Source organism: Strix uralensis, chromosome 17 (assembly GCF_047716275.1).
Source record: "Strix uralensis isolate ZFMK-TIS-50842 chromosome 17, bStrUra1, whole genome shotgun sequence".
NCBI classification, from domain to species: Eukaryota; Metazoa; Chordata; class Aves; order Strigiformes; family Strigidae; genus Strix; species Strix uralensis.
The window spans coordinates 16,093,732-16,118,190 of NC_133988.1; the positions used below are offsets into that span (position 1 = coordinate 16,093,732).

The window sequence follows — 24,459 nt, forward strand, 5'->3', positions numbered from 1 at the left end:
AGGTGCTCCCTGTTTTCTGCCCCACATTGCGCAGGTTGGTCAAAGCAGAGACAAGCACTGAGAGCACGAGATTTGCTGAATTATTGACTTTTAATCAGCTGCTCCCCGATAACCCGGACCAGCTCCCCCAGGCACTGAAACCCCCGGGAAAGCCGGGACTGTGGGCACATTTTCCACTCCCTGGGAGGTGGGAGACCCCGGAGAAGCACATTGGGGACTCAGCAAAGTTATAAATAAGTAAATGACTCAAATGAGGCTCCTTATCCTGCCCTTCTTTGGATGCCACCACCTTAGTAACGTCTGCAAGCACCAGCCTCATCCTCAGGAGGAAGGCAGAGCCTGGTGCCATGGCCCAGGGGCTGGGATGCTGCTGCAGCATCACCCATCCGCAAAGGCTGGAGCATCCCTGTCTCCTCCCACTGCTGCCATGGGGATGCTGGGGACCAGGGGGAGAGAAACCCCTTTCAGCTGCAGGCCCTGCACCCCCCTCCACCCTCCCCAGGTAAAAAATTTGCTGCTAAAAAGTTGAGACGTCAAATCACAAAAGGACCAAAATGTGGCTTCAAAACCAAACTTGTTTTTCTACATCCCGGCTCATTAGTGGCACAGAGCAAGAAAGCAACAAGCAACCCATTTAAATTGTAGATTCTGACCTTTACGCTTAAGATCTTTTCAGACATCCTGTTTACAGCTTTTTTGTGCTGGCACTTCATAATCCTCAAAATGAGATTTCATGCAGCTTTTTTTACTATTATAATGCACCGCATCCTCTTTTTTTCCTCCTGAGACAGTCTGGGTAATTAGAAGTTTCTGAAAAGACCCATAAATGAGGGCTGCAGCCTGCTGCCTTGGCGGGGAGGAGGGAATGGCTGCTCCAGCGTCCCCACGGCAGCGGGGACCCGGCGTTCACCCCGAGCCCTTACGCAGTGAAAGTCACCCTGGTGCCAGGGCACAGAGCGCCGTGGGCTCCGCTCCCCCGGATAAAGCTGTCTGCAGAAACCTCAGCAGTCACTTTTGGCTCAAAACCCACTGTCCCTGACGTAGGGATTTATTTGATGTACTTGGGGACACTTAAGGCCAATGTCAAAAGTCCCCTGGCAATAACCTCGAGGTCTTTGCGGTGAAAAAAACACCCTTAAAGCCCTGTAGAACTGGGTCCTTCTGGTGCAGCATCGCCGGGAGCCGTTCAGGCTGCTGATCACTATTTGGAGCGGCTTCATTTACGTCATGGCCAAAAAGGAAAATATATCTGATGTTTCAGGACGATCCCTGATTGCTCTTGGGACAAGCCTAGCCCAGAAAAAGCAAAATAAAACAGTCTTTGAAAGTTGTTTTTGTGAGTGCTATTGTAAACCAATGACTCTAAATCTTGCCTCGCACGCATCAAAATGGCTGTTGAGCGGCTCATGTGCCAGAGCTAGCCAAATTCTTGTTCCTCTGGCCTGTGGGCTCTGCAAAATCCCCCCGGCATGTGTTGGCATTGCTCAGCAGCTTCCCCCGCCGCTGCCCCTTGCCTGCCTGCAGCACCCTCCGTGCATATATACACCCTCTGTGCATATTCCAGCCCATGGTGCAGGAGAGGGTGTAAAGAAAAGCCAACAAGGTATTTGCAGGAAGCAAACTTTGTTCTGATGGACTCTCGTCCAGGGGGAAGGCACCGTGCATCCCACTGGGAGATCTGGAATATTTGTGAACACCCCTCTGGGGAGCTGTGGAGGAGACATCTCTGGTTTTACAAAATGCAAGACAGAATTGCTGGGTTTGTGGGGAAAATGGGACCGTTTGGAAGCAGGGAAAGCCCTTGGGTGGTGGGACTCACCGACCCAGCGTGGGGGTCTCTGGGCAGGGGACTGTGTGGCTGCTGCTGCTGACCCCAGCCATGGCAGGTCTTGACCCCCCCCAGTCCCCCCCAGCAGGGAGGGAGCGTTGCCGGGGGCGTTTGCATGGCCAAACCCAAGAAACCGAGTACGGGGAGGATAAAAATAGTACAAAGAGCTCTTCAGCCCCCAGCCTGGAGCTGAGGCAGCACTCGCCAGCCTGGTTTCCTATGGAAACAAGCCTCCGTGGTCCATGTGCCTGCCTGCGCCTGCCTGCGCCTGCCTGCGCCTGCCTGGGGCGGTTCGGGATGGCTCCCTCGCACATGGATGCTCTCGAAGCCAGCGTGGACCCAGCCGAGGCCGCAGTTTGCCTCGGCAGGGACAGCAGCAGGATCCATCCCCCCCCTCAGCCGCTGCCTTCCTGAAATTCCCGGCCTCCCCACTCCGGGAGCGGGGGGCTGCCGGCGGGACATTGGGATCCACAGACCCCAGCAAATCGCAGCCACTGCGGGCAAATCGCTCGGGGTCCCCCCGCGCCACCGGGGGCACCCAGAAAAATGCCGCCCCCTGAGCCCGTACCCCCGCCTGCAGCAGAGGTGCTTGCGGGAGGAGAGTCCATGCCCACGGAGGGTTGTTGCCTTAAGCCCGTGAAGACAGCGGGATTTTCTCTAGATCCTTTTTTAATTATCTCCTGACCCGGAGGGACTCGGTGTGTGCTGCGGCCTGGCGTGCGGGGGGGAGCGGGGGGCAGCCGGGCAGGCGATGGGGCTTCCCGCTGCCCCCAGCACACCTTAAAAATCCCCCCAAATGCCAACAAAGGGTGTGGGGGGGACCCCTCTCACCTTAATCACTTCACAATTGTCATTTTTCCTACTCCTGGAGTCAGGAAGTTTTCAAAATCATTTTTCGGTGATCTGATACAAATATGTATAAATATATTGGTTTTATTTTTTACATAGATATCTTTATATAATTATATTTTTATATATCTTTGCACAATTATATTTATACATTATTTATATATTTATATATACTTATATATTGTTTATTGTATATCAATACGCAGTATTATTAATAATTCTATCTATACATTATTTATTATTCTATATCAATATATGGTATTGTTTATAATTATATTTATATATAATAAGTAGATAATACTTTTATTTTTTTCTTGCTGGCCCCGTTCACTAAATCTCTGGCTGGACCCGAGTGCCGGGGCTCGGGGCAGCGCTGGGGCCGGGTCCCCGGGGTTGGGGATGTGGGATGGACACACACACACAAACACACACACCCCCTCAGCACCCCTTGTCCTTGAGCTACACGGGCGGGGCAGGGGCTGACCGGGAGCCGTTTATCCGTCACCAACCTCGTTCCTAAATACGAGAAAAAAAAAAAAAAATTCAAATAATAAAAATCTTGAAGCGGCGAGGCGGGCGGCGGCGCGGGGCCGGGAGGGAAGGGGTTAAGCGCAGGCAGCGCTGCAGGCCGGCGGAGGGAGCGGAGCCGCAGCGGAGCTGGATGGAGCCGTTAAGTAACGGCGCCCGGGAGCGGCCCCGGGCAGAACCGAGCGGCAGCTGCCGCGCCGGGCCGCTCCCCCCCCGCCGCCCCCCCAGCCCCGGCCGGTATGAGCCGAGCCCCGGCGGCGGGGCAGGGCCGGCGGGGGCCGAGCCGCAGTGAGCGACCGGCGGACACCCCCCTCCCACCCTACCACCACCCCCCCTCCCCGGTTCCACCCCCCCACACCCCCCCACCCCCCCCCCCCGCCGCTCCCGGGGGCGGCCGGCGGATGGAGCGGCGGCGGCGGCGGCCGGGGAGAGCGCCCGGTGCGGGTAGGAGGCGGCGGGGGGCTGCGCCGGGAAGTTGGGGGGAAGGGGGGGGGCAACCGCGCTGAGGGCGGGGGGGGACGGGTTAAAAACGGGGGGGGGGGGATAAAGATTTAAAATAATCTTTATAAGGGGAGGGGGCGCCGGGCGAGGGGTGGGGGGGGCGGCTCGGGGGGGCGGTGTGCGGGGAAGTTGGGGAGGAGGCGGGAGAGCCTGCCGGCGCCCCGCGGGTTAAGGATGCTTTGCAGGAATTTTGTTAATAATTCTCGCCTTGGCAGAGATTTTTCGCTCGGTATCGTGCTGCTTGCGAAAGGGTTTCTGGCTTCGGAGAGGAGCGGGAGACAGGCGGGGAGAGAGCTCTTCCTCCTCCTCCTCCTTCTCCTCCTCCTCCTCCTCCTCCTCCTCCTCCTCCTCTTCCTCCTCCCGAGACTTTGTGCAGGAGCATCTCAGCAAGGGAAATGGGGAGAGATGGCAATCCTTCCAAAGAGCCCTCCCCTGTTTGTTTTCTTCTTTCGATCTCCACGCTGACAACTTATTGGAATATTTTAATATAAAGTTAAAAAAAAACCCAACAAAACATCTGCAGGAAAAGCAGAGGCAGTTGGAGAACGGCGTGAAGGTTACCTTGAGCTGAGCATTAGAAAACATTTCTTCCGTGACAGCAGGATTAAATAAAGTTTCTTGGCAATCCGGAGCGGGGAAGCCCAATCCGGCAGCGGGGACCAAGCCCTCGGCCTTGGGGTGCTACCACCCAGCCTGGCCCTGGCCCACCTGCACCCTCCCACCCTGCGAGGGCCGTAACCTTCCCCTCTCCGGGGATTTGCCCCGAGTTATCCTTTACAGTGGCTGCCCCTTCCCTGGGCTCGGGAATCTGCTGGCCTGGCTGGATGGTGAGTGCCGGCTGGTCCCCGGCATCACTAAGCACGAGGGGCTCCTCCTCCGAGCTGGGGTTCGTTAGCGGTTATTATTAATTTCTTGCATGCCCGTGAGAGGAGGGGGTTGCATGGGCCTGGCTGGGGGGAGCGGTGTGCGCCCCAGGAGGTTTTGCTCGGGGTTTGGGTGGCTTTCCCAGAGCCCAGGGTACAGGTGCCTGGCTCACCCCTGCCCAAATCTCCCCCCTGGCTTTAGGGTCCCTGATGCTCTCGTCCCCTCGCAGCCCAGCCAGAGCGTGCGGCCGCTTTTCCTCTCCTAGAGACAAAAGAAGCCTTGTCCTTCCTGGGGGGTCTTTTCCCCCAGCTCTGGCAGCAGATGGGGGTGCCACCAGCCCCACAGCACCCCAGCGAGCTGCTCTCGCTCTCACCCTGGCCACTAGCCCATGGGCTCCAGCCAGCCTGGGACGGGGTTACCCCCTCCCCGGCTTCCAGCTGCACCGTGCTCTGAGGTTTCCTTTGCTGCTATTTCCCTTTCATGCTCGCTGCAGCCTCATGTTGGAGCCAAACCTCTGCCCAGCACCGTGTCCCCCACACAAGGCTGGGCTGGGTCCCCAAGGCCACCCCCCAGCCCTTCAGCCTCCCACCCAAATTCACGCTTTCCAGGACTGAGGCGGGATCCCCTTCTCCCAGCTTTGCCCCATGGGGGGTTACAGCCTTCCTGGGGGTTCAGCATCTCTCCCAGCTCGGTCCCTGCTGACCAGCAGACCCCAGGAAGGCTTTGACCTCCCCCCAAGTCCTCAATCCCCCCAAGCTGTGCAGGGAGCTGGCTCTGCTCCGGGATAGAAATCTCTGTGCTTTGGTAACTTCTTCATGATGTCCCTCTGGAGCGAAGACCTCAGCCTGGGATGGGGGGATGAGCATGGGGCAGGGGGACATCACTCAGCGCTGCTCCATCGCCCCAGGTGGGATGGGGATCTCTGGGATCAGGGGGACAATGTGGGGGGACCCCAAGGGATACATCAGGGGGTTGGGGTGTGATTTGCAGAGCTGTGGAGTTGCAGTGACCCCTGGGCAGTGCCCACTGCTCCTCCCGAGCTGCGGGGGACGTTGCCCCTGAGGTGGGTCTAGGGGTTTCCCTCTCAGCTGGGCTTTTTCAGGAAGCTCTCCAAGAAAAAACCTGGGATGTGCTGGGTTTTCTGCCGTGTGCAGGGGTCCGGTAGCGTTGCCAGGGGGGCTGGGGGGAGATGGCTGCTGTGTGACGCCTCCATCCCACGGGGACAAGCAGGGGCAGTCACTGTCCCCTGCCCTGCTCACCCGCTCCCAGCCGGGTCTGTCCCCCTGGCTCAGGGTAACCCTGGTCCCTCCTGAGCCTGCAGCTTTCCCAGGAAAGGCAGATCTCTTCCCAAACTGGGCCTCTGTCTCCCGCGTGCAGCAGGATGCACTGCTGCTGGGTGTGCAGGAAAAGAAAGAAATCAGCCCCCCCGGGAGAGGAGGCTTTAAACCAAGGGCTGCAAGAAATCACCTTTCTCACTATATTAATTTAAATAGGCTGCAGAAGGCATTGTCTGCTGCTTGAAAAACTGTTTTTCTTAATTGCCCCAGTGCCGTGTATAATCCCAGATTACTGAGGGCTGAATGAAGTCTCCGTGGCTACAGGAGCTGAGCGTGGGCTTTACAGGCAAATTAGTTTTGGCTCTTACCTGCCTGGGAGGCGCATGGGGATTAATTGTGGACCGAACGTGCCGGGCTCTTCCGTAGTACCCATGGAAGATGTTTCTGTGGGGCTGAGCCACCCCTCCTGGGGGGTCACACCTCCCAGCTCCCAAGTGGTGGCCCCCATGGACCCCATCAGGGTCTCTATGGGATTTATGCTGCTATAGGTACCAGGAGGGGGTGGTCCCGTAGGTGCTGCTGGTGGGGTGTGTTTAGTTTTCCCCTGGGGATCTCCCTGCGGCGCATGGCACCTGAGTCTTGTCACCTCCCGTGAATCCGGGGGCCGGGACTGGCTCCGGTGCTCGAAACCTCAGGATAAAACCAGGCTGTGGGGTTTGTCCCTCATCGTTGAGAACAAGAGCAGCAGGTGGCCTTCTCTGAAAGAAGGAGCCCGCAGGCTCTGGATGTGGTGGTGGCGGTAGTTTGGGGTTGCTTTGCCACCGCGGCGGGGATGGTGCAGGTGTCCCTGGGCTCTGCCCGCGCTGTCCCCTCCGCCTGTACCAGGGTAGGGCCCAGCCAGTGCAGGAGCAGCTGAAGGCTTTGGGGATGTTGAGCTGTGCCTCCTCCAGAGCCGGACGGGTATGGGGGGCTGTGCACCCCCCTGGGGGCCGGCTGCCCGCTGCTTTCCCCGCTGCAGGACGGTGCCTGGTTGTGGTTGCTGCAGTGCAGCCGGCGGTGCTCTCCCTGGCCTCGCATCTGGAAGAGGCCAGCCCTTATACCTTCAGCCTCGTCCTCCCCGGCTGCTGGAGGCAGCTGCAGGCAGTGCTTGGTCTGGATGGGGGGGCTTTGCTGAGCCAGCAGCTGGCTGGGATCCAGCTGTGTCTCTCTGGGGGACATCCCCTGCCTTCCTTCTGCCCTTCTCCTCCTCCTCTTTGCCCGGTTTGGAGCAGCCCCGTGTGAGCGCACATCCACTCCAGTGCACGTCTCAGCTCAGTAAGTCTTATTGAAAACCATAACTGGATTTTGCAGACTGGGCATAAAATGCCCAGAACATAATACGTATTAAAACTCATTAGGTTAAGCCCATTTACAGACACACAGTGTCATCTGAATGAGGTTAAATCACCTTTTTCACAGGGCTTAATTGTCGAAAGGGTGCCACGGGCGAGGATGGCAAGAAGGGGGAGAGGGAGCGCAGACCCTGCGGCAGTCCGGGGCGCATCCCTTGGTGTCACCGACCTCCCCGGGGTCACCTCTCCCAAATACCGCCATATGTCACCACCGACACAGGCCTGACACTGTTCACATCCAAATGGAGCTCCCGCTCTGGCCTTGCAAGGAAAAATGTGGAAATAATGGGGAAATAGAGGTTTCTCAGCACTGCACGTGGGGATAGGGCTGCCGCCGGCAGCAGGGATGCTCCGGGAGGGATGTTCGGGGATGCAGCAGGAGAGGGTTCAGCTGGGTTATTAGTTTCTATTGCTGAAAGCACAGAGGGATCCTGCTCACTCCCCAGCGCCCACCCTGTGCCTGGCTCTCCAGTGCAATTAGCCACGGCAGCTAATGAGGGAGCTCCCCGCTCCTTCCACAGACACGCTCTGGCCCGGCCAGAGGAAACCCGGGTACTGGCAGATGGAATAATGCTGACGGAGCGAGTTAGATAAACACGGGCTTGGGGTTGTTGCAGATTAATTAAAATAATAATAATGCTGTAATATAGGGTGCATTTCAGCAGCTGGGATGGGGATACTGGGTACAACGGCTGGAGCATCTCTGTTGTGCCAGCTCATTTAAATCACCCCACGGATTCCCCGGTATCCTCCGCCTGCCGGAATCTCCAGAATACACAGCTATTTCCTTCTCTGCCTTCGGCATCGTGGCGTGTGTTTTTTAAATGATTTGTGGCTTGAAACATTTTTCTTTATGAGCCACTTTCACACTTGCAAGGGGAATTCATCCTACAGGAGGCTGGAAGGGGCTTTGATGTAGTTGCATGTGGAAGAACAGAGTGCCAGGCAAAAAAAACCCCTTTTTGGCTCCATTTGGGCCATTGTAAAGCAAAATACACGGGAAGTGAGTGGAAGCGAGCGGAGCCCCACAAGCTTCTGCGTGCTGCAGAGGTGGGATTATTTGGAAATCAGTGGCCTGAAGGCAACTGCATTTCTTTGCTTTCAGGGGCTGGATGACCCTCCTGCACCCTGGCTTGGATTTGTTTCAGTCTGATGGCTGCGGGGTCTGAAGCGGGACGAGCATCCCCTGGGCGGGGGGCTAGGGTGTTTGTGGGAATTTGGAGTGCTGGGTAGCTCAACAGCAAATGTAAGATTTAAAAATGGGGTTAAGGTTGCTTAAATCAGCTTGGTTAAATAAAATAGCCCTTCTGGGACACGCTGCAGCCCCTGGGCTTCTCTGCGTAGCACTGGCCGGTCATTCTTGGTGCATCGAAATAACCCAGAGCAGGATCCAGCCCATCGCCATGGGATTTATTTATAACTTGGCCCTCGGAGGGTTTTCATCCTCTGGAGAGTGGAGGGAGCGCTTATAGGAGGCTGTGCAACTAGCACGGCCCCATTTCTGTGGCTCTTGAGGCCTTTTACAGACATTAATCAATTAGTCTGGGGCAGACTCGTCCCTCCGGACAAAAGGATCTGTGATACTTCCCGAGGTCAGTGCCTTGTGCCCAGCTGGGCTTGTGGCTGCGGCTTCCCCTCGCCCTGGGCAAGTGCTGAGACTGTCGATAAATCTTCTCCAGAATATTTAAAAATCAGTTTTTGCCCATAAGCGAGAAAGTCAGCCACCTAATTTCAGTCTAAACCCCTCCATCGATTCCCAGCCAGGAGGAAGATTTACAAACCCTGCAACACGCTTGGAAACCCTGCACAAAAATCTATCAGCCAATGGGCAAGTCCTGCTCTGGATTTACAAATCAGGCCAATAAATCCCAAATGAGAGGTTTTTCCTTTGCATGTCTTGGTGGTTTGGCCTACGGAAGGGGTTTAAAAGCTCCGCAGGGAAGCACATGCCTGCCCCACGCAGGTCCCTGGGGCGAGCTGCTTCCCCGGGCAGGGACAGAGCAGCCACCGCTCGCTGTGACATCCAAAAAGCGCCAAGCCAGCTCTTTCTAAGCGCACACCGACCTTTCCACCACACCCTTCCCAGAGGAGGGGATGCACAAACACGTTTCTCGGCAAAATTAAGGCAGGGAGCAGCTGAATAAATAAACTTTCCTTCGACTTAAGGGCAGCTGACTGCTGGGTGCGCTCCGCTCGCCCCTGGAAGAGGCAGCTGGTGGGTGCTGGGTGCTCGGGGAAGATGCTTCAGACAGTCCAGATGTGCCCTGCTGTGACGGAAACCTCGATTTTCAACATCCCAGTTTACTCAGTTTCGTTCCCAGCAGTACTGGTGTTTACATTGATTTGCTGCTTCTGTTCTAAAGAGTGAGTAAGGGGTTTGGGGGGCTGAAGAGGAAGGTGGCAGGTTTACCTGGGAGTTGCCCAGACAGCCATGCCCAGCTCCCACCGCAGTTTGCTCCTGGGGATGGAGGCTGAAAGGCTCGAGGGATGCCACCCCCAAGGGTGCCCAGTGCCCTGGGTGTTCATGCTGGTGTCACTGGTTGGTGCCGTTGCCTGCACCAGGAAGGCTCGAGGGTGTGAAGCTGCAGGAGCTGCTTTGCGGTGGCAGCAGTCACCCTGCGGAGCCGTGGGTGGGGATGGAGGGACACGGGGCTTCCTCTGGAAGAAAAGGATCTGGGGGTTCTAGTTGATAAGAGCTGAACATGAGCCAACAGTGTGCCCGGGTGGCCAAGAAAGCCAACAGCATCCTGGCTTGTGTTAGAAATAGTGTGACCAGCAGAAGCAGGAAGGTGATAGTCCCCCTGTGCTCTGCACTGGTGAGGCCACACCTGGAGTGTTGTGTCCAGTTTGGGGCACCTCAATACGAGAGAGATCTCGAGGGGCTGGAGCGAGGGCAGAGGAGGGCAACGAGCTGGGGAAGGGCCTGGAGAATAAATCCTGTGAGGAGCGATTGAAGGAGCTGGGACTGTTCAGTGTGAGGAGGAGAAGGTGAGGGGAGACCTCATCACTCTCTACAGCTCCCTGAAAGGACGTTGTAGAGAGGTTGGTGCTGGTCTCTTCTCACAGGTAATTAGTGACAGAACAAGAGGGAACGGCTTTAAACTGCAACAGGGGAGGTTCAGACTGGACATTAGGAAAAAATTTTTCCCAGAAAGAGTGGTCAGACAGTGGAATAGGCTGCCCAGGGAGGGGGTGGAGTCCCCATCCCTGGATGTGTTTAAGGCTCGTTTGGATGAGCTGTTGGGGGATGTGGTGTAGGGGAGAACTTTGTAGAGTCGGGCTGAGGGTTGGACTCGATGATCCCGAGGGGCTTTTCCAACCTGAATGATTCTGTGAGAAGGCGCGTGGTCCCTGCATCAAAGTGGGGATGGCTTTGGAGTGACAGGAGGTCCCAGGAGCATGCCAAGCACTGGATCTTTCACACCAAGCACGGGGTCCTGCACGCCGCCGCATTTCCAGACCTCAGCAGAGGCCTTTTGCGGGGAAGCTGTGCTGGGCACCCAAGGGTGTTCAGGCGGGTGCAGGACCATCCTCTCCCCCATGGGACCGAAGTTGGTGCCCACAGCGTCCCTCCGGCGGGACAGGGGCCCCCGGGCACGTTGCCCTGTTGTGGTCATTAGACTCCATCCCATCCCTCTGTATTTTAAAGCCCTATTCTTTCCCTGTCCCTCTGATAAGAAATGCTAATGATGTGATGAAATTGGATAGTTCGGTCGCCTTCTCCTCCTAATGGAACTCTTGTGTTCATTAATTTGCTGTTTTTAATGGGCTGATTGTTCTCCTGTGCTGGGGGAACCACGTGAGCCCTTCAGCGTGTTTTGCCGTGGTCAGATGTGAGGTGGTGCTTGAAGGCAACTGAACCTTGGTGCTCAATAATTGCAGAGCAATTTGGAGACAAGACCCAAATGTATAATTTATCACCGTTTCATTCATCCCGGTCACGAGCGGTCGCAGAGATGCTCACGCTGCTCGGCGGAGCCCCCTCGGGACCTGCACCCACCTCCCCGTGCACCGGGGGCGGCAAGATAAACCTTGCAAATTAATGAGGATTTTCTTGGCCCTGCAACAAGTAATCACAGAGCCCCAAACCTGCGGGCAGAGCTTGCCTGCTCCCTGCCGGCCTCGGTGCCGCTGCCGCCGCAGAGGGAGGTGGGTTGGGTGTGGAGTGATGCTCGGCCAGGCATCCCGCTGCCGGCACGAGGGTTTTGGCTCTTGGCAGGAGTGTGGTGATGGAAGTAGGCGAGGAACCAGCCCCCCTGTCTGCTTGTGGAAAGGATCCCCCCTCGGCTGTGGCTCTGGGTGCCAATGGGGTCTGGGGGAGCAGGGAGGATGGCCCACCCCCAGCGCTGCCAGCCATGGGGAGATTTCCAGCCATGGGGGGATCATTCTTGGAAAAGCTGAATTTTGCTGCTGCCCACTGCACCGCGCGGGCTGGTTAACGTCCCCGTTAGCTTCGGTAGTTTGGCTGGTAAAGTGTGTCACTGCTGTTCTCTAGCCATGCCGCAGGCTGGGCTGGCACCAGCTCTGCTTCTGACCCGCAGCCCTGGCAGGAGCAGCACAGGGGTGCAGGCAGCAGGGGGGCAGGATGCAACCCCTGGGGGACACTTGCTGTTGCAGGTTGCGGGGGGGTTGAGGACCCGTGGGGTCCCACCGAGGTGGCTAGTCCTTCCACCCCAATGCTGCTGCACTGGGGGGCTGGATCCGTCCTTCCAAGACAGGGAGGGCTGGTGGGGTGCACAGAGCAGCGTTGCGGGGCGCGGCCAGCATCCCCCATCCTGGATGGCTATCAGCAGGGTGAGGCCCCCCCAGTCACCCCCCCAACGATGTCCCAAGCCCCCGCTCATACTGGGAGCACTGGTGCCGGCTCTGTTTGCCACGCTCGCTGTTTGTAAGCCATAGCCAGCGAGGGAGCCGTAAGCCGAGCACATTATCTCCTCCAGACAATTAGCAGAAGCATTAATGGAATATATGCAAATGTGCAGTAATTGACCTGCGACTCCGCAGTTCATGATGGAGAAGGATGAGCTCCAGATGGCTTAATGATAGTAATTTAAGCCCCTTCTTTATATGCCATGCTTCCTTGCCATAGCCCGGCAGGACCAAGCTCAGGCAGGGAGGAGGGCGGGTGGCAGTGGGGACACTGGGGACCAGTTTGCACCCCAAACTGCCCCGTACTCAGCGCCCATATAAAGCCCCGGGAAAGTGGGTTGAAGTGCCAAACAGCAGCTTGTGCCGGCACGGGAAGGGAAGCTCTGAGTTCCCACGGAGCGGCCCTTCCCTGCTGGCCACTGGCCAGGGAGCCTGGGAGAGTGGCCAAGCGCCAACAGGTCCCTGGGACCGCCGGGCTGGGGGATGCTCGCCCACCGTGGCAGGGGCTGGACCACCCGCCCTGGTGTGCCAGGGTCCTGCCTACGCCTTCGTCCTGCCACAGAGGTGCCTGCAGATGCAAAAGCCTGAATAGCAAGCAGTCTTCTTGCTCGGCTGCTACTCTGAGTTTACTCAGCCTTCACTCAGGGTGTGTAGGCCCCAAGCGTGGCCAGGGAGGGGGCTGTTTAGGGGAGCCCGAGGGGCTCAGGCCCCACCAGCGATCTGCCCCACGCAGCCTGCCCAGCCCTGAGCTCCACAAAAGTTCACCTGGCAGAGCCAGAGGTATTTGAATAACCACTCTGGGAACCCAAATTAAAATATTTATGTATAATTCATGCCATATGTTCCACCAATATTTTTTATTTAATCAACTGAAGACAGATGGCAAGAACATAGAGGCCATTAAACTAATGGCACTTTGTCTTTCCATTTATTTTAGTCTCCTTTCCTAAAGTAAGACGAGTCTATGACAGGCAGCACACCCCAGGCACGGGGCCGTCCCCACCACCGCTGATGTGCCGGTGGGCTGCGGTGACAGTGGCATTTCCCACCATGAAGCCACCACGTAGCCTGGCATGGTGTTATCCCGGGCAGGACTGGAGCGAATCCTCTATAGCTGGGGGGTTTGGAGGAGAGAAATGCCCCCCCAGAGGGAAAAGCTTGGCTGTCTCCCCATGCTGAGAGCCACCAGGGATGGCCCTGGTAGCCCCGGTTGCGGCGTTCCCGGGGCAGCTCCGTGTTGATCCGGCTGGCAGGGTGTGAACAGGGACGGTCAGCCCTCCAGTCCCAGCTGGAGAATAGAGGATGCTGCGGCCTCAATGTCTGTAAAAACCTCTCTGGGGGCATATTGGGCTGAAATGCAGCTGCGGGAGAGCCACGCTGGGGACAATGTGGGGACATCATGCTCGCGAGGGGCATCCCAGCATTGCAGGGTGCCCGGGTGGGGAGCAGCAGCTTGTGGCAGCCTCTTGCCCCGCTGCCCACCCATCTCGCAGGGCTCGGGGGCTTCGCTTGGGGCCGGCTGGTGCACAGAGACCTTCAGATCTAGGGGTGAAATGTGGGTGCACGAGTGTGCGCGCACACACGAACACGTGGATGCATGTGTGCAGCACTCATCCTCTTGCAGATGAAATCAGGTGAAATCGGATGAAATCAGAAATACGCCACGTGCCCCAGCACCATCCTGCAGCCCCTCTCTTGCACGACAAGGCAGAGATGTGGGGCTCAGGAGTCAGGACTCACCCCCGCATCCCCGTCACGGCTCCCACCACCCTGACATCTCCCTCCTGTCCCACATCCTCGTGCCGGGGGGTTGAACTGCCCCTCTGCGGGGCTGAAAGGCGAAGGAGAGCCCCGGCGTCTGGGCCGGGGGCTGCGATCCTCCCCGCGTCCTGGGATGCTTTCCTAAGTGTGCCTTTCTCTTTGATTGCAGGTGGAGATTTCTTGCCCTGGGAGTGAGATGAATGGGGCTTCCTTAGACAAAGGGTCCCAGTCAGCGTTTCAGGCCCCGAGACGCGTCCAGGGACTTTTCATTCTTTGTCTGAAAGGGCGACGGTGCCGTTTCCATTAGAGAGATGCTTGCGAGAGCCGGTGCCGCCGAGCGGAAAGGCGAGCAAGAAGAGCTGTGTCAGCTGATCGGCTTTCAAATCACCTTCAAACCCTCGATTTCCTTAACATGATCCTTCCATCAGCCGAGTCTCCGGGGCACGGCCGGGGGGCTTTGCCGGCAGGAGAATAAACTGGGGACAGCGGCGACAGCCAGCGCTGGAGAAACACCCTGTGCACGGCGGGGGGGGGGCTCCAAATCCGCCCTACTGCCTTCCCCGGCTCTCCCACTTTTTAGGATCGGGCAATAGCTTTGCACGGCCTCACCCTGCAGCCCCCGCCGTGCTTTTGGGGAATCCATCTGCTCCCCCAGTACATCCCGGGAGCCGCCTCTATCCCGGGGGGTGGCAAAACCCCCCCTCAGAGCACCCCTGGGGCCGGAGAGCAGCTCCCCCGCGGCGTTGGCTGCTGGGGAAGGGATGAAGACGCTATGGCCAAATTATTGGTAAAACTCCAGCGGTATTTTCGGCGAAAACCCGTGCGTTTCTTCACGCTGCTGGCTCTCTACCTGGCAGCCGGCAGTTTGGTTTTCCTGCACTCGGGCTTCACCGGGGAGCCCACGGTGACGGGGAGCCAGCGCAGCCCCGGGGCCGGCGAGGGGCCGGGGCTGCCCTACCTGGGGGTGATGCAGCTGAGCCACGGCTTCAAGGCGGCGGCGACGATGCCGGAGGGGGGACGGCGGCACGGACCCTGGTTCAAAAGCACCTCCAAGGAACCGGTGGAGAGGGGCAAAGCCGGAGACTACGGCAGCACCCGGAGCCGGGCACTCAGGGGCAGGAGCGGCCGTGAGAAGGAGGAGGACAGAGGTAAGGGCTGGGGGGACACGCGTCTGGGTGGGGGTCCCTCCTCTTGGCCTCTCCCGGGGAAAACCTCATGCACCGGGGCAGTGGTCTCTGAGCTGGTTTGGTTGTGCACCCCTACCAGGGACAAATTTCTGATCATGCACCTCCAGTAAATATGTGTTTATTTATTTATAAATCATATGCTTGTGCTACTCGAGCGCTGAGGTTTCCTTCCCACACCCCAACAGGCTGCCCTGCGCATCCCCTGAGGCACAGCACCCTGCTTTGGAGATCGCTGCTCCAGAGGATGTTCCCAGAAAGATCTTCTCCCTCCTTCCCCTCCTTCCTCCCTGCCCAGGTGCCAGTAACCCACTTTCCTTTTTCCATTTTCACTCTTTCCGACTTGTGCATCATCAAGCTCTGAGTCGCACCTTGCTGGGACAGGCACTTTTGGGGGTGCCAGCTGGGGAGAGGCTGCACCCTTTCGTCATCCCATCCTTTGGCTGTGCCATGGGCCAAATTCAGTTTTAATTTTGTTGGTCCCAATGAACTCTAAAACCAGATTTGTGGCCTGTTTTTTGCATTGCTGGGGTGTTCAGGCAGGGGCTGGCTGCCGTTGCCTGGCAGGCACTGAAGTGCAGGCAGGCGTGGGTGCAGGCAGGGCTGGGGTTTGGCCTTTCAAGCCAGGAGATCCCTGCCTGGCCGCTGCCTGGGCTGCGGGGTGTATTGTCGAGTGGGACTGTTATTAATGAACAAGAATAAGCGAATATAGTAGATCTCATTGATTTTTAAAATGTCATCTATTTATCCTGAAGGCAGCTGTATGCAGACACACTTGCCCACCTGCTCTGAAATTGGGTGCCTGAGAGCTGCCCATCAGGGCTCTTCGCATCCCAGTGGTTATTCGGCTGATTGCTGCCCTCGTTGGCACCCACGAGCACCCAGTGCCAGCAAATCTCACCCAAACACCCTCCCAGTCCCCTCTCCGCTGGCTCCGCAGCCCCCCCCACCCCCGACAAAGGAGCATCTCGTGCCTTCAGCTGCTGTGAAAGCCGTTACAATTTCTTGTCATTACTAACGTGGGCCGGCGAGAAGGAGCAATCCAGCTCCGAGCTCCAGCCCCGCGCAGCTGTGGCAGCGGCGTGCGGGGTGCCTGGGTGTACAGGACAGCATCGGCCCCTCGAGGAAATTTGGAAGGGAGTTGGGAACAGGAACTGCTGGAGAGGTGTTGGGATGCTGCTGGGCTCTTCTCTGCTCAATCCCCTCTCCTGAGTTCCAGGGTGAGGGGTGCACGCCCATGGGGAGCCCTGGTGCCTGTGAAGGCTGATTTCTGTGAGGAAGGCTGTGCCCCAAAGTCGGGCTTGCTCAGGAGCTGCCCCGGACTTGCAGTTCCCCGGGCATCCCCCTGGAGCCTTGATGGAGCAGGAGAGAAGCAGGAACCCCAACCCTGTGCAAAATTGGGTGTTTCACAGGCTGAGCTGGGCTTGGTGCCCCCGCCCCAGGCTGCTCCTCCTCGGCCACCAGCCCCACAGCAGGTCTGTGCTCCTGTTCACTCCGGGCAAGATGCACGGTCCAGGCTTGGAAGCAGGAGGAAAAATGGCATGTGGTGCTTAAGGGACTTTCTTATGCTAAAATGGGATGAAAGGGTGTTTCCCGGTTGTGCCCCTGCACTGAGGGGTCTCCAGGAGCGTTTCCGAGGTGCGTGTGTCTGCGTGGCTCCATTAATGCAAAGTGACATTTAGTGAATCCTCACCAGATGGTTCACAAGCCCGAGCTGTCGGTCACCATAAAACCCCCAAGCAGCACTCCCAGCCCCGGCCATATGCAACGTGTCCACCACCATTAACCTCTGCCGGTGCCCGGCCACGGCGGGGACTGCGAGGGATGGGGAAGGATGCTGGGCTCGGGCATCGCTGGCTTTAGCGGCTCGTAGGTGGTCTGGGAATATCGTCTTTCCCCTTTTTAATCTCATGTGGGAAGGCTCGGCGTGGGCAGCGGTTAATGAGCCAACGCAGAACTGGCAGCTGGAGGGGACGCGGTGCCACCACACGAGATGTTCGGCAGCTCCTGAGCAGGATGGTGTGGAGAAATTCTCCAGCTTGAGAAATCCCCTGAGCCTGACGTGCCCGTGGGGCTGGCGGAGCCTCAGGGGACCGGTGCTGAGCACCTGCCTCGCTCCCCTGCTCCCCTCCAAAGTGCCCACTGCTTCCCTGGGCCGTCTGGCAGGAGCAGGCAGATTTTAATGGCAGTGGTAATTAAGCAGGGGATGGCTTAACAAGGCAGCTGTGGAGGCTCTGCCATGTGAAATCGTTCCAGAGGGAATGCTGCTCCTAAAATCAGCGCTGGTTTAGCTTAGTGTGATGTGTGGCTCTGGCTTGCCAGGGCGCTGTGCCTCCCTCCTCCTCCTCCTCATCTTCCTCCTTCTCCCTCTCCCAGCCGTGCTGGTGGAGCCTCAGGGTCAGGCCAAGGTGCAGGTCGAGGGCAGCCCTGTCTGCTTCAACTTGTCTGCATCCTCATGCGAAGGCACATCTCCTGCCTCAAATTCGGGGGCATTTTTGGAGGGTGAAGCCGGAGGGAGCAAGCACCGGCCCCAGCCTGGCCATGCCCGGCTTCCTCTCTGCCGTGTCCATCTCTGGTCCTTAGCTGGACGTCTCCAGCCATTCCCAGCCAGGGCCGGGCTCCCTGTGACACACGAGCCAGCAGTGCCATGAAGAAAGGGAGACCAGCCACCCCAGGCACGCAGCTGAAGATGTCCCTGTATGTTCTGACACCGCCACAGTTGTCCCAGGGGTGGTCAGCATGGGCCACCCTTCCTGAAGTTGCTGCCACCAACACCCACCTGCTCTTTCCCATGCTCACGTGGAGCATTTCCCTCCTCACATGCTGGATTTGTACTGAGGCAGCTGGGACAAGCCCCTGGCCCATCGCTGGTGAGCTGTCAGTGCTCTGTGGGGCAGATGGCTGCCGTTGAGGGGCTGGGAGGGCTCCATGCCCAGCGTGAGGCTTTTGATCAACCAGCTGGAAAATCAAGGGCAGATATTTGTTTCAAGCATCACCCTGCAGCAGAGCCCTGTGAAAACATTTCTGTTCTGACTTTAGCTTGCTAAACGGCGGCGGTGGGTGCTGGGAGAGCCCGGCGAGGGGCTGAGGCTGCTCGAGCAGAGAGGGAGGATGGACCGATGGAGGTGTTGCCCCCAGACAGACCAGTGCCAATTCCCAGCTCATGGGAGCTGGGTGTTGGCACTGCTCTGGAGAGCATGGCTGGGGGATTTGCTGGGATGCTCCCCGGGGGGTCATCAGTGACCCAAAGCGATTGCTGTCGGGACAGGGGAGCAGTCCAGAGTGCACCCCACGGGTCGGGGCGGCATGGCAGGGGTACGACTCACTTCCCCACGCAAGCGGGGTCACCAGTTGGCCCCAAGCGCGGGCGCATCGCCTGGGGGGTCCCTACTTGCACCTCGTGCCCACACCCAACAGGGACCCCAGCACCAAAGTGGTTTGTCCTCATGTGCTGCACCACAACCAAGAGCTGTGGCGCTCTCTGGAAGACCAAACTTTACGTTAAGCTTTACATTCAGATATTAAACATGAATTTGCAATGCCAACGGCCCCGGTGACCAAGCCTAGCTCCTGGAAGAGTGAGATGTCTGGGGAATTGAATGACTATTGCTGGGTGGATCTGTGTGTCTTTCCACACACATGTTTCCAACCTACTCCGAAATTCCTCTTGGCCCCTGTGTGGTGGGTCAGGTCCCCCTCTCGCTGCTCAGCACCCTCCAGCAAGCCCCGCCTAACCCGACCACACACCTCTCAGCATCTCCCCCTGCTCGCTCCTCCTTCACTTATTGTCCTCGCATCTCCCTAATTATTCCAGTTGCCTTCCTAATAAGTTGCAGCACGCATATGTCAAGAGCAATGGATTGAAGGTTATGCACATCAGTCACCGGCTCTGCACAAATGACTGGAGTAATCCTGCACTGGTTAGATCTGTCACGACCAAAATGAGCTGACCTGCTGAAACCTGCTCAGCGCTGCGGAAATGCCACGTTGTGCTGAGAGTAATTGGGAGCAGTGAGTTATGGCTCTTTGGTGGTTAAAGCTGTATCAGGCACATTTCTCTCACTCTTTCTGCTCCACCTTCCCCCAGGCTGGCTTGGGGAAGCCAGTTTACAGCGCTGGTGGGGTCTACACCATGTGAGATGGTGGGGAGGGTGGGGGGTCTTTGTGTGGGGCGCCCCATTGATGGGGTGTACACGTGGAGTGTGTTCAGGGACCCCCCACCAGATGCAAAGTGCAAGCAGGAGGTGAGAAGTATTACCCCTTAGTGTGGTTTGGTGTTGGAGTGGAACGAGATGCTCTGTATTTAGAAGGATAATTCGGTGTGTGATGGGAGACGTGGAGAAGGAAGGAGAGACACGGGGTGGTTATCGTGTACAGGAAGATGCAGCTTTCTTGCCTAGAGCAATGGCTGCACTCTTGACCAGAGCAGAGGAGCCCTCGCCACTGCTCCTGCCCAGTCCGTGCTGCCGGGTAGCCCGGTGCTTTCCCAAAGCCCCTCGGCCGGGGTGCTGAGACCAGAGCCCTGGGTGGCGCAGCTGGAGGGGTGTTTGTTGCTGTGAAAAACAACTCCTTGGCTTGGGATTCAGTGGCCCTGAAAGAACAGGAGCCTCTCCTTTTGTGTCCCCGTGCTGAGACTCTGCAGCGGCAGCTCAAAGCCAGAGGCCAGTGGCCACCACATGGGCTCTGGGATTTACTCCAGGACAGGGTCACCCTGTGCCAGCGTCCTGCAGATGCCCTGAGAGTGGAGCACAATTTCAGGATTATGAAAAGCGGAAGATTGCCGTTATATTCATCAAGGATGTGTACCCGAAACAGGGAACCTGACTGGTTTGGGATTCCAAACCAGCTCTGCCATCAGTCCCGGGCTGGTAAGACCCTGCCACTGGTCCCTGGGGCCACCCTCCCCTGGGACACCCATACTGTGTGGCTAACCTGCACATCCTCAAGCCAGAACACGTTAATGGACACCTCGTTAGCTGATTACCAGATGGCTAATCCCATCAGCTCCCAAACCCCCCATCCTCCTTGGGCAGCAGTGGCAGTAAGGATGCTGAGCATCCCTGCACCAGCACCGCATCCCTGCATCGGCAGCCATACCTCTTCCCCGCAGCAAATGCTCAGGTGGGAGCAGGAGCAGGACACTAATGAGGGCACTAACGAGGGTACTAATGAGGGCACCTAATGAGGAGACTGAACAGGGACAGTTCGTGGACCTGCTCGCCCCTAACAAGATCCCACAGCCGACACGGAGCGTCGCAACAGACACGCCGGCGAGGAGATGGCTGTTTGTTTTCAGATTATTGGAAAAGGCTACATTTGTCAAATAAATGATTTCATCGTAGCTATTTATTCAGCTCTATTCCCTGTCTACCAGCATCTTCATTTGCTCTCAGCACAGGCATCAACCTTTACTTTGCCAAGTGTTAGCACTGGGCAAATATCCTCTGCATCGATTGCTGGGGCTGGGGAAAGCGAGCTGCTGGCTGAGGAAAATTTGTTTTAAACCATCTTTCGCCATTCTGCCCACCTCTGTGTTCCTGGCAGGGCAGAGTGAAGGGGATTGGTTATTTTACCATGTAACTCATCTCTTTTTGGAGCCACTTTGCTCGGTTTTAAGGCTGGAAGAGGATGGAGAGAAGAAGCCTCAGTGCAGAGCCCCAGCGTCCTTTCTATCTGTAGTGGGTGTTTATGGACTTCACCTTTTTTTTTTTTCAGGACATACCCAGAGCGCGTGTTTCTAAAACAAACAGGGCACGTTGCTGAACATCCCTATTCAGGGAAAAATCCAAAGGGGGGGCGTTGGGAATTGGTGGGCTCACCCCTGGCTGATTCTTACCCCCCTCTCCTCTACCCTCCCCCCAGCAAGATACATCGGCTGCTACGTGGACAACACTCGCCGGCGAACGCTGCGCGGCGTGTCCTTCTTCGACTACAAGAAGATGACAGTCTTCCGTTGCCAGGACAACTGTGCCGAACGGTAGGGCGGGAGACGGGCACCGTGTCTCCATCAATTCCCACACACACCAGTGTTTCTCTGCTGTCACAGTTCCCTGCCCTGGCTGCTCCCTTCCCCTTCCCCTCGCCTTCCTTCTTTTTTATTTAGATTTATCTCGTTTTGATTTATTTTTTTTTCAATTCACTGGTGTTTTCCAGGACCCCCAGAAAAAGGTCGGCGGGGATGACGGATTCCATCCTCGTACAGGGCAGGGGGGTGTAAGGGCTCTGTTTCGGGGCTGGGGGAGTCTTGAGCGCTTCCACCCACGGCTAGCCCCACCAAAACGCCGTCCCCCACCAAAACACCCTCCCCAGACCTTCCCAGCTGTCAAAACGCCTCCATGAGCAGTTGGGGAGACACACGGATTCCTTGCTGCAGAATTTTTCTCCTTTTCCCAGTGTTACACAAAGGATGTGCCCTAAACGTGGTCTGTGCCGGTGGGAGCGGGTGGCACTTTGCTGCCTCCAAACTCCCCCAGAGCTGAAGCCCGTCTGCGCCGCATCCCGCAGCACCGAAGGACGTTGCTGCAAAGGGCCATCGCCAGTCACCGGGGCAGTGGCACGTCCCCCACGCAGTGCTCACCCACTTCAGCAGGATGCTCGCCGTGACGGACGCATGCCATGAGCCGAATCGACGGCTGCGGCGCATCCTTGGCGGTGCCAACACGGGGCTGCTCCACGCCAGAGCCCCCCTGCAGCACCAGCACTGCCCCTTTCTGGCGGGTTTCCAGCTCCGCTGGCACTTGGCAAGCACCTGCCCGTGCTGCAATCCCCCCGCTTCCAGATCCAGTCTGTAGTGAGCAGCACAGCTCCCCCGCTTTAGGGGGAATAGAATAGAATTAGAATTAGAATAGAATAGAATAGAATAGAATAGAATAGAATAGAATAGAATAGAATAGAATAGAATAGAATAGAATATTTTCAGTTGGAAGGGACCTGCAATGATCATCTCATCCAACAATGCATCCTTGGGATGCAGTGCTGCTTCCAGCGCTGGGTGGGAGCTTCCTGCAGCAGAGATGCTCCTGTGAAACCCCACGGAGCTGGGGGTATGCCTGGGGACGTGCTGAGCACCCCCCCCCCGTCTCCCTCTCCCCAGGGGTTACCTCTATGCAGGGCTGGAATTCGGCGCCGAGTGCTACTGTGGACACAAGGTCCAGGCATCGAACGCCAGCGAGTCAGAGTGCAACATGGAGTGCAAGGGGGAGAGGAGCAACATCTGCGGTGGGGTCAACCGCCTCTCCATCTACCGCCTGGAGCTGGCCCAGGAGTCTGCCCGGAGATGTAAGTTGGCGGCATTGATGCGGCTCCCGGTTCAGCCCCTCATGGTGGTGGTGGGGGTGGTCCCTGGCATCCCTGTGCTGCGTCAGCCAGGTCATGGGTCAAGAGAGGTGGTTTGGAAGCGGTTCAGGTCTGTGAGTGGGATAGTTTTGCTCCTGCAAATCGTGGGGATCCCCCTGTGAGGATGACTGCTGGGTGAGGCAGGGAGCCCCAAGGACCTAAACTCCTGTTCAGGGCATTTTGGGGGACTTCGGATGAAGAACTCTTTCCTGATGGCCAGACAGGACCATCATCGTATTCAGAGCTGGCTGGAGGCTGAGGATGTGCGGGAGCTCCAGGAAAAGCCGAGGGTTCTCCTCATCAGAAGTGCTCGTTTGGCTCCCAATTAAGCAGCACTATAATTACCCACACTTGCTGCTTTTCTTTCCTCATCCCCAAGCTATAGGAAGGAAGGTGGCAGTTCTCAGAGCTCCCACCACCAGGCACCTGGTGGAGTGACCACCCTGGGAAGGGGCTGAGGGTGCCCGGGTATGTGCAGCGGTGGGCGAGGACCTGGGATGGGACCCCTTGGGGCACCAGTGCTGATGTGGGGGGACTAGGCCAGTCCCAGCTCTGCTCTCCTCGCTGGCTCCATTGCTCATACAGTCTGGGATCAATGAGTTGATAAAAATAGGGAGGAAAAAATAAACCCAACTTTGCTTTTGCTCTGATTATGCACCGTAAGCAGCCGAGCGAGCGGCTGGGAGCGTGATGGGGCTCCCGTGGCCCATCGCGTCTGCCCTTGTTTTGGCACGGCTAAAAATGACTCAGATTTGTCAGCAAACGTGGCTTCACAGCCGGAGGGTGACGAGAGCTGGAGAAAAGCAGCCGCTGTGCTGATGAGCGGCTGGAGAGGAGCGGTGGGAGACAGGGACGGGGACGCCGGGACACGCAGAGGCTCTTGCTCCCGAGTCTGGGGCGCACCGGCTGGCACTGGCATAATTTTTGGGGTGTAGCCCTGGCTCTTCGTGGCCGGTTCAGCATCGCTCCCAGTGCCACATGTGTCCTCTCTCCCTCGCAGATGGCAGCGCAATATTTCGGGGGTGCTTCCGCCGGCCGGACAACATCTCCATTGCCTTGCCCATCAGCCAGCTCATGCTGAACATGTCAGTGGACAAGTGCGTGGATTTCTGCACCGAGAAGGTACCGGGGGGCTGGGGGGGTGCAGGTGGAAAGCTTAATCATCTAAATCATCATCAGAAAGGGTCACACTGGTCCTGCTCTGCTCCAGGGATGCTGCGATGCAGTTTGCTGCTGGGGCACGATGCCTATAAACAGGCAGGGAAAGGTTGGCAGTGGGCATTGCTGGGGTATTTATTAATTAAAATTAAGTAAATTATAAGGCAGAGGAAGAGAAAGACCTGCAGGTGGGGACAGTCCTGTTCTCCCTTCATGGCCTCCCCAGAAGAGGAGGGTGGGGAATAAACAATCCCACCAGTTAAATACAAGTGGCTGCTCCATCGCTGGCTCCACTTTCCCATCAGTGCTGGGAGAGCCGGGGCCGGGAGGTGTAAATAACCGCAGCCCCTCGATTAACCTGGCACTGCTGCAGCCTGGCAATCAATCGCATCAGCCGCCAAATGGGCCTCGTGACTCCGGGCTTGGAAATGCCGGCGAGGCCACCACAGGGTCATCTGAGGGCTCTGAGTGACCTCGGTGCAGGTGGCAAACTCACAAATGACGTGCCACAGCTCTGCTGGGCTGTGCCACGGAAAAGTCGGGGCTCAGGTGATTTTGGGTGTCTGCAATGAGCTGCTTGTGCAACTGGGGATGCTGCAAACCCCCCCACGCTGCACAGCGGGGCCGGGGCGGTGAGGATGAGTGCGGGCAGCAGAGGATGGGTCTGCCACGGGGGCTGAGGCCAGTGCTGCTGGCTGCCCTCCCTCCGCCCGTCCCCGCAGGAGTACCCGCTGTCGGCCCTGGCCGGGACCACCTGCCACTGTGGCTTCCCCACCACACTCTTCACCCTGCACGAGCGCGAGGACGAGCAGCTCTGCGCCCAGAAATGCGCCGGCGAGGAGTTCGAGAGCTGCGGCACCGCCGAATATCTCCTCGTCTACCAGACCCAAGTGCAAGGTGAGCTGGCACTGGGC

The 24,459-nt window shown here is 57.6% G+C and overlaps 1 protein-coding gene across 1 annotated transcript in view; it reads left to right on the top strand.

Moving 5' to 3' along the window:
- The first annotated feature begins 2,958 nt into the window (after positions 1-2,958).
- WSCD2 (WSC domain containing 2) overlaps positions 2,959-24,459 on the top strand; it is a 30,328-nt gene continuing 8,827 nt past the window's right edge. Inside the window, exons 1-6 of the mRNA XM_074887452.1 lie at positions 2,959-3,649; positions 14,038-15,016; positions 20,915-21,029; positions 22,146-22,330; positions 23,388-23,509; positions 24,268-24,442. Coding sequence (XP_074743553.1) covers positions 14,641-15,016; positions 20,915-21,029; positions 22,146-22,330; positions 23,388-23,509; positions 24,268-24,442 — 973 coding nt within the window. The 5' untranslated portion in view covers positions 2,959-3,649; positions 14,038-14,640. The remainder of the gene's footprint in view (positions 3,650-14,037; positions 15,017-20,914; positions 21,030-22,145; positions 22,331-23,387; positions 23,510-24,267; positions 24,443-24,459) is intronic.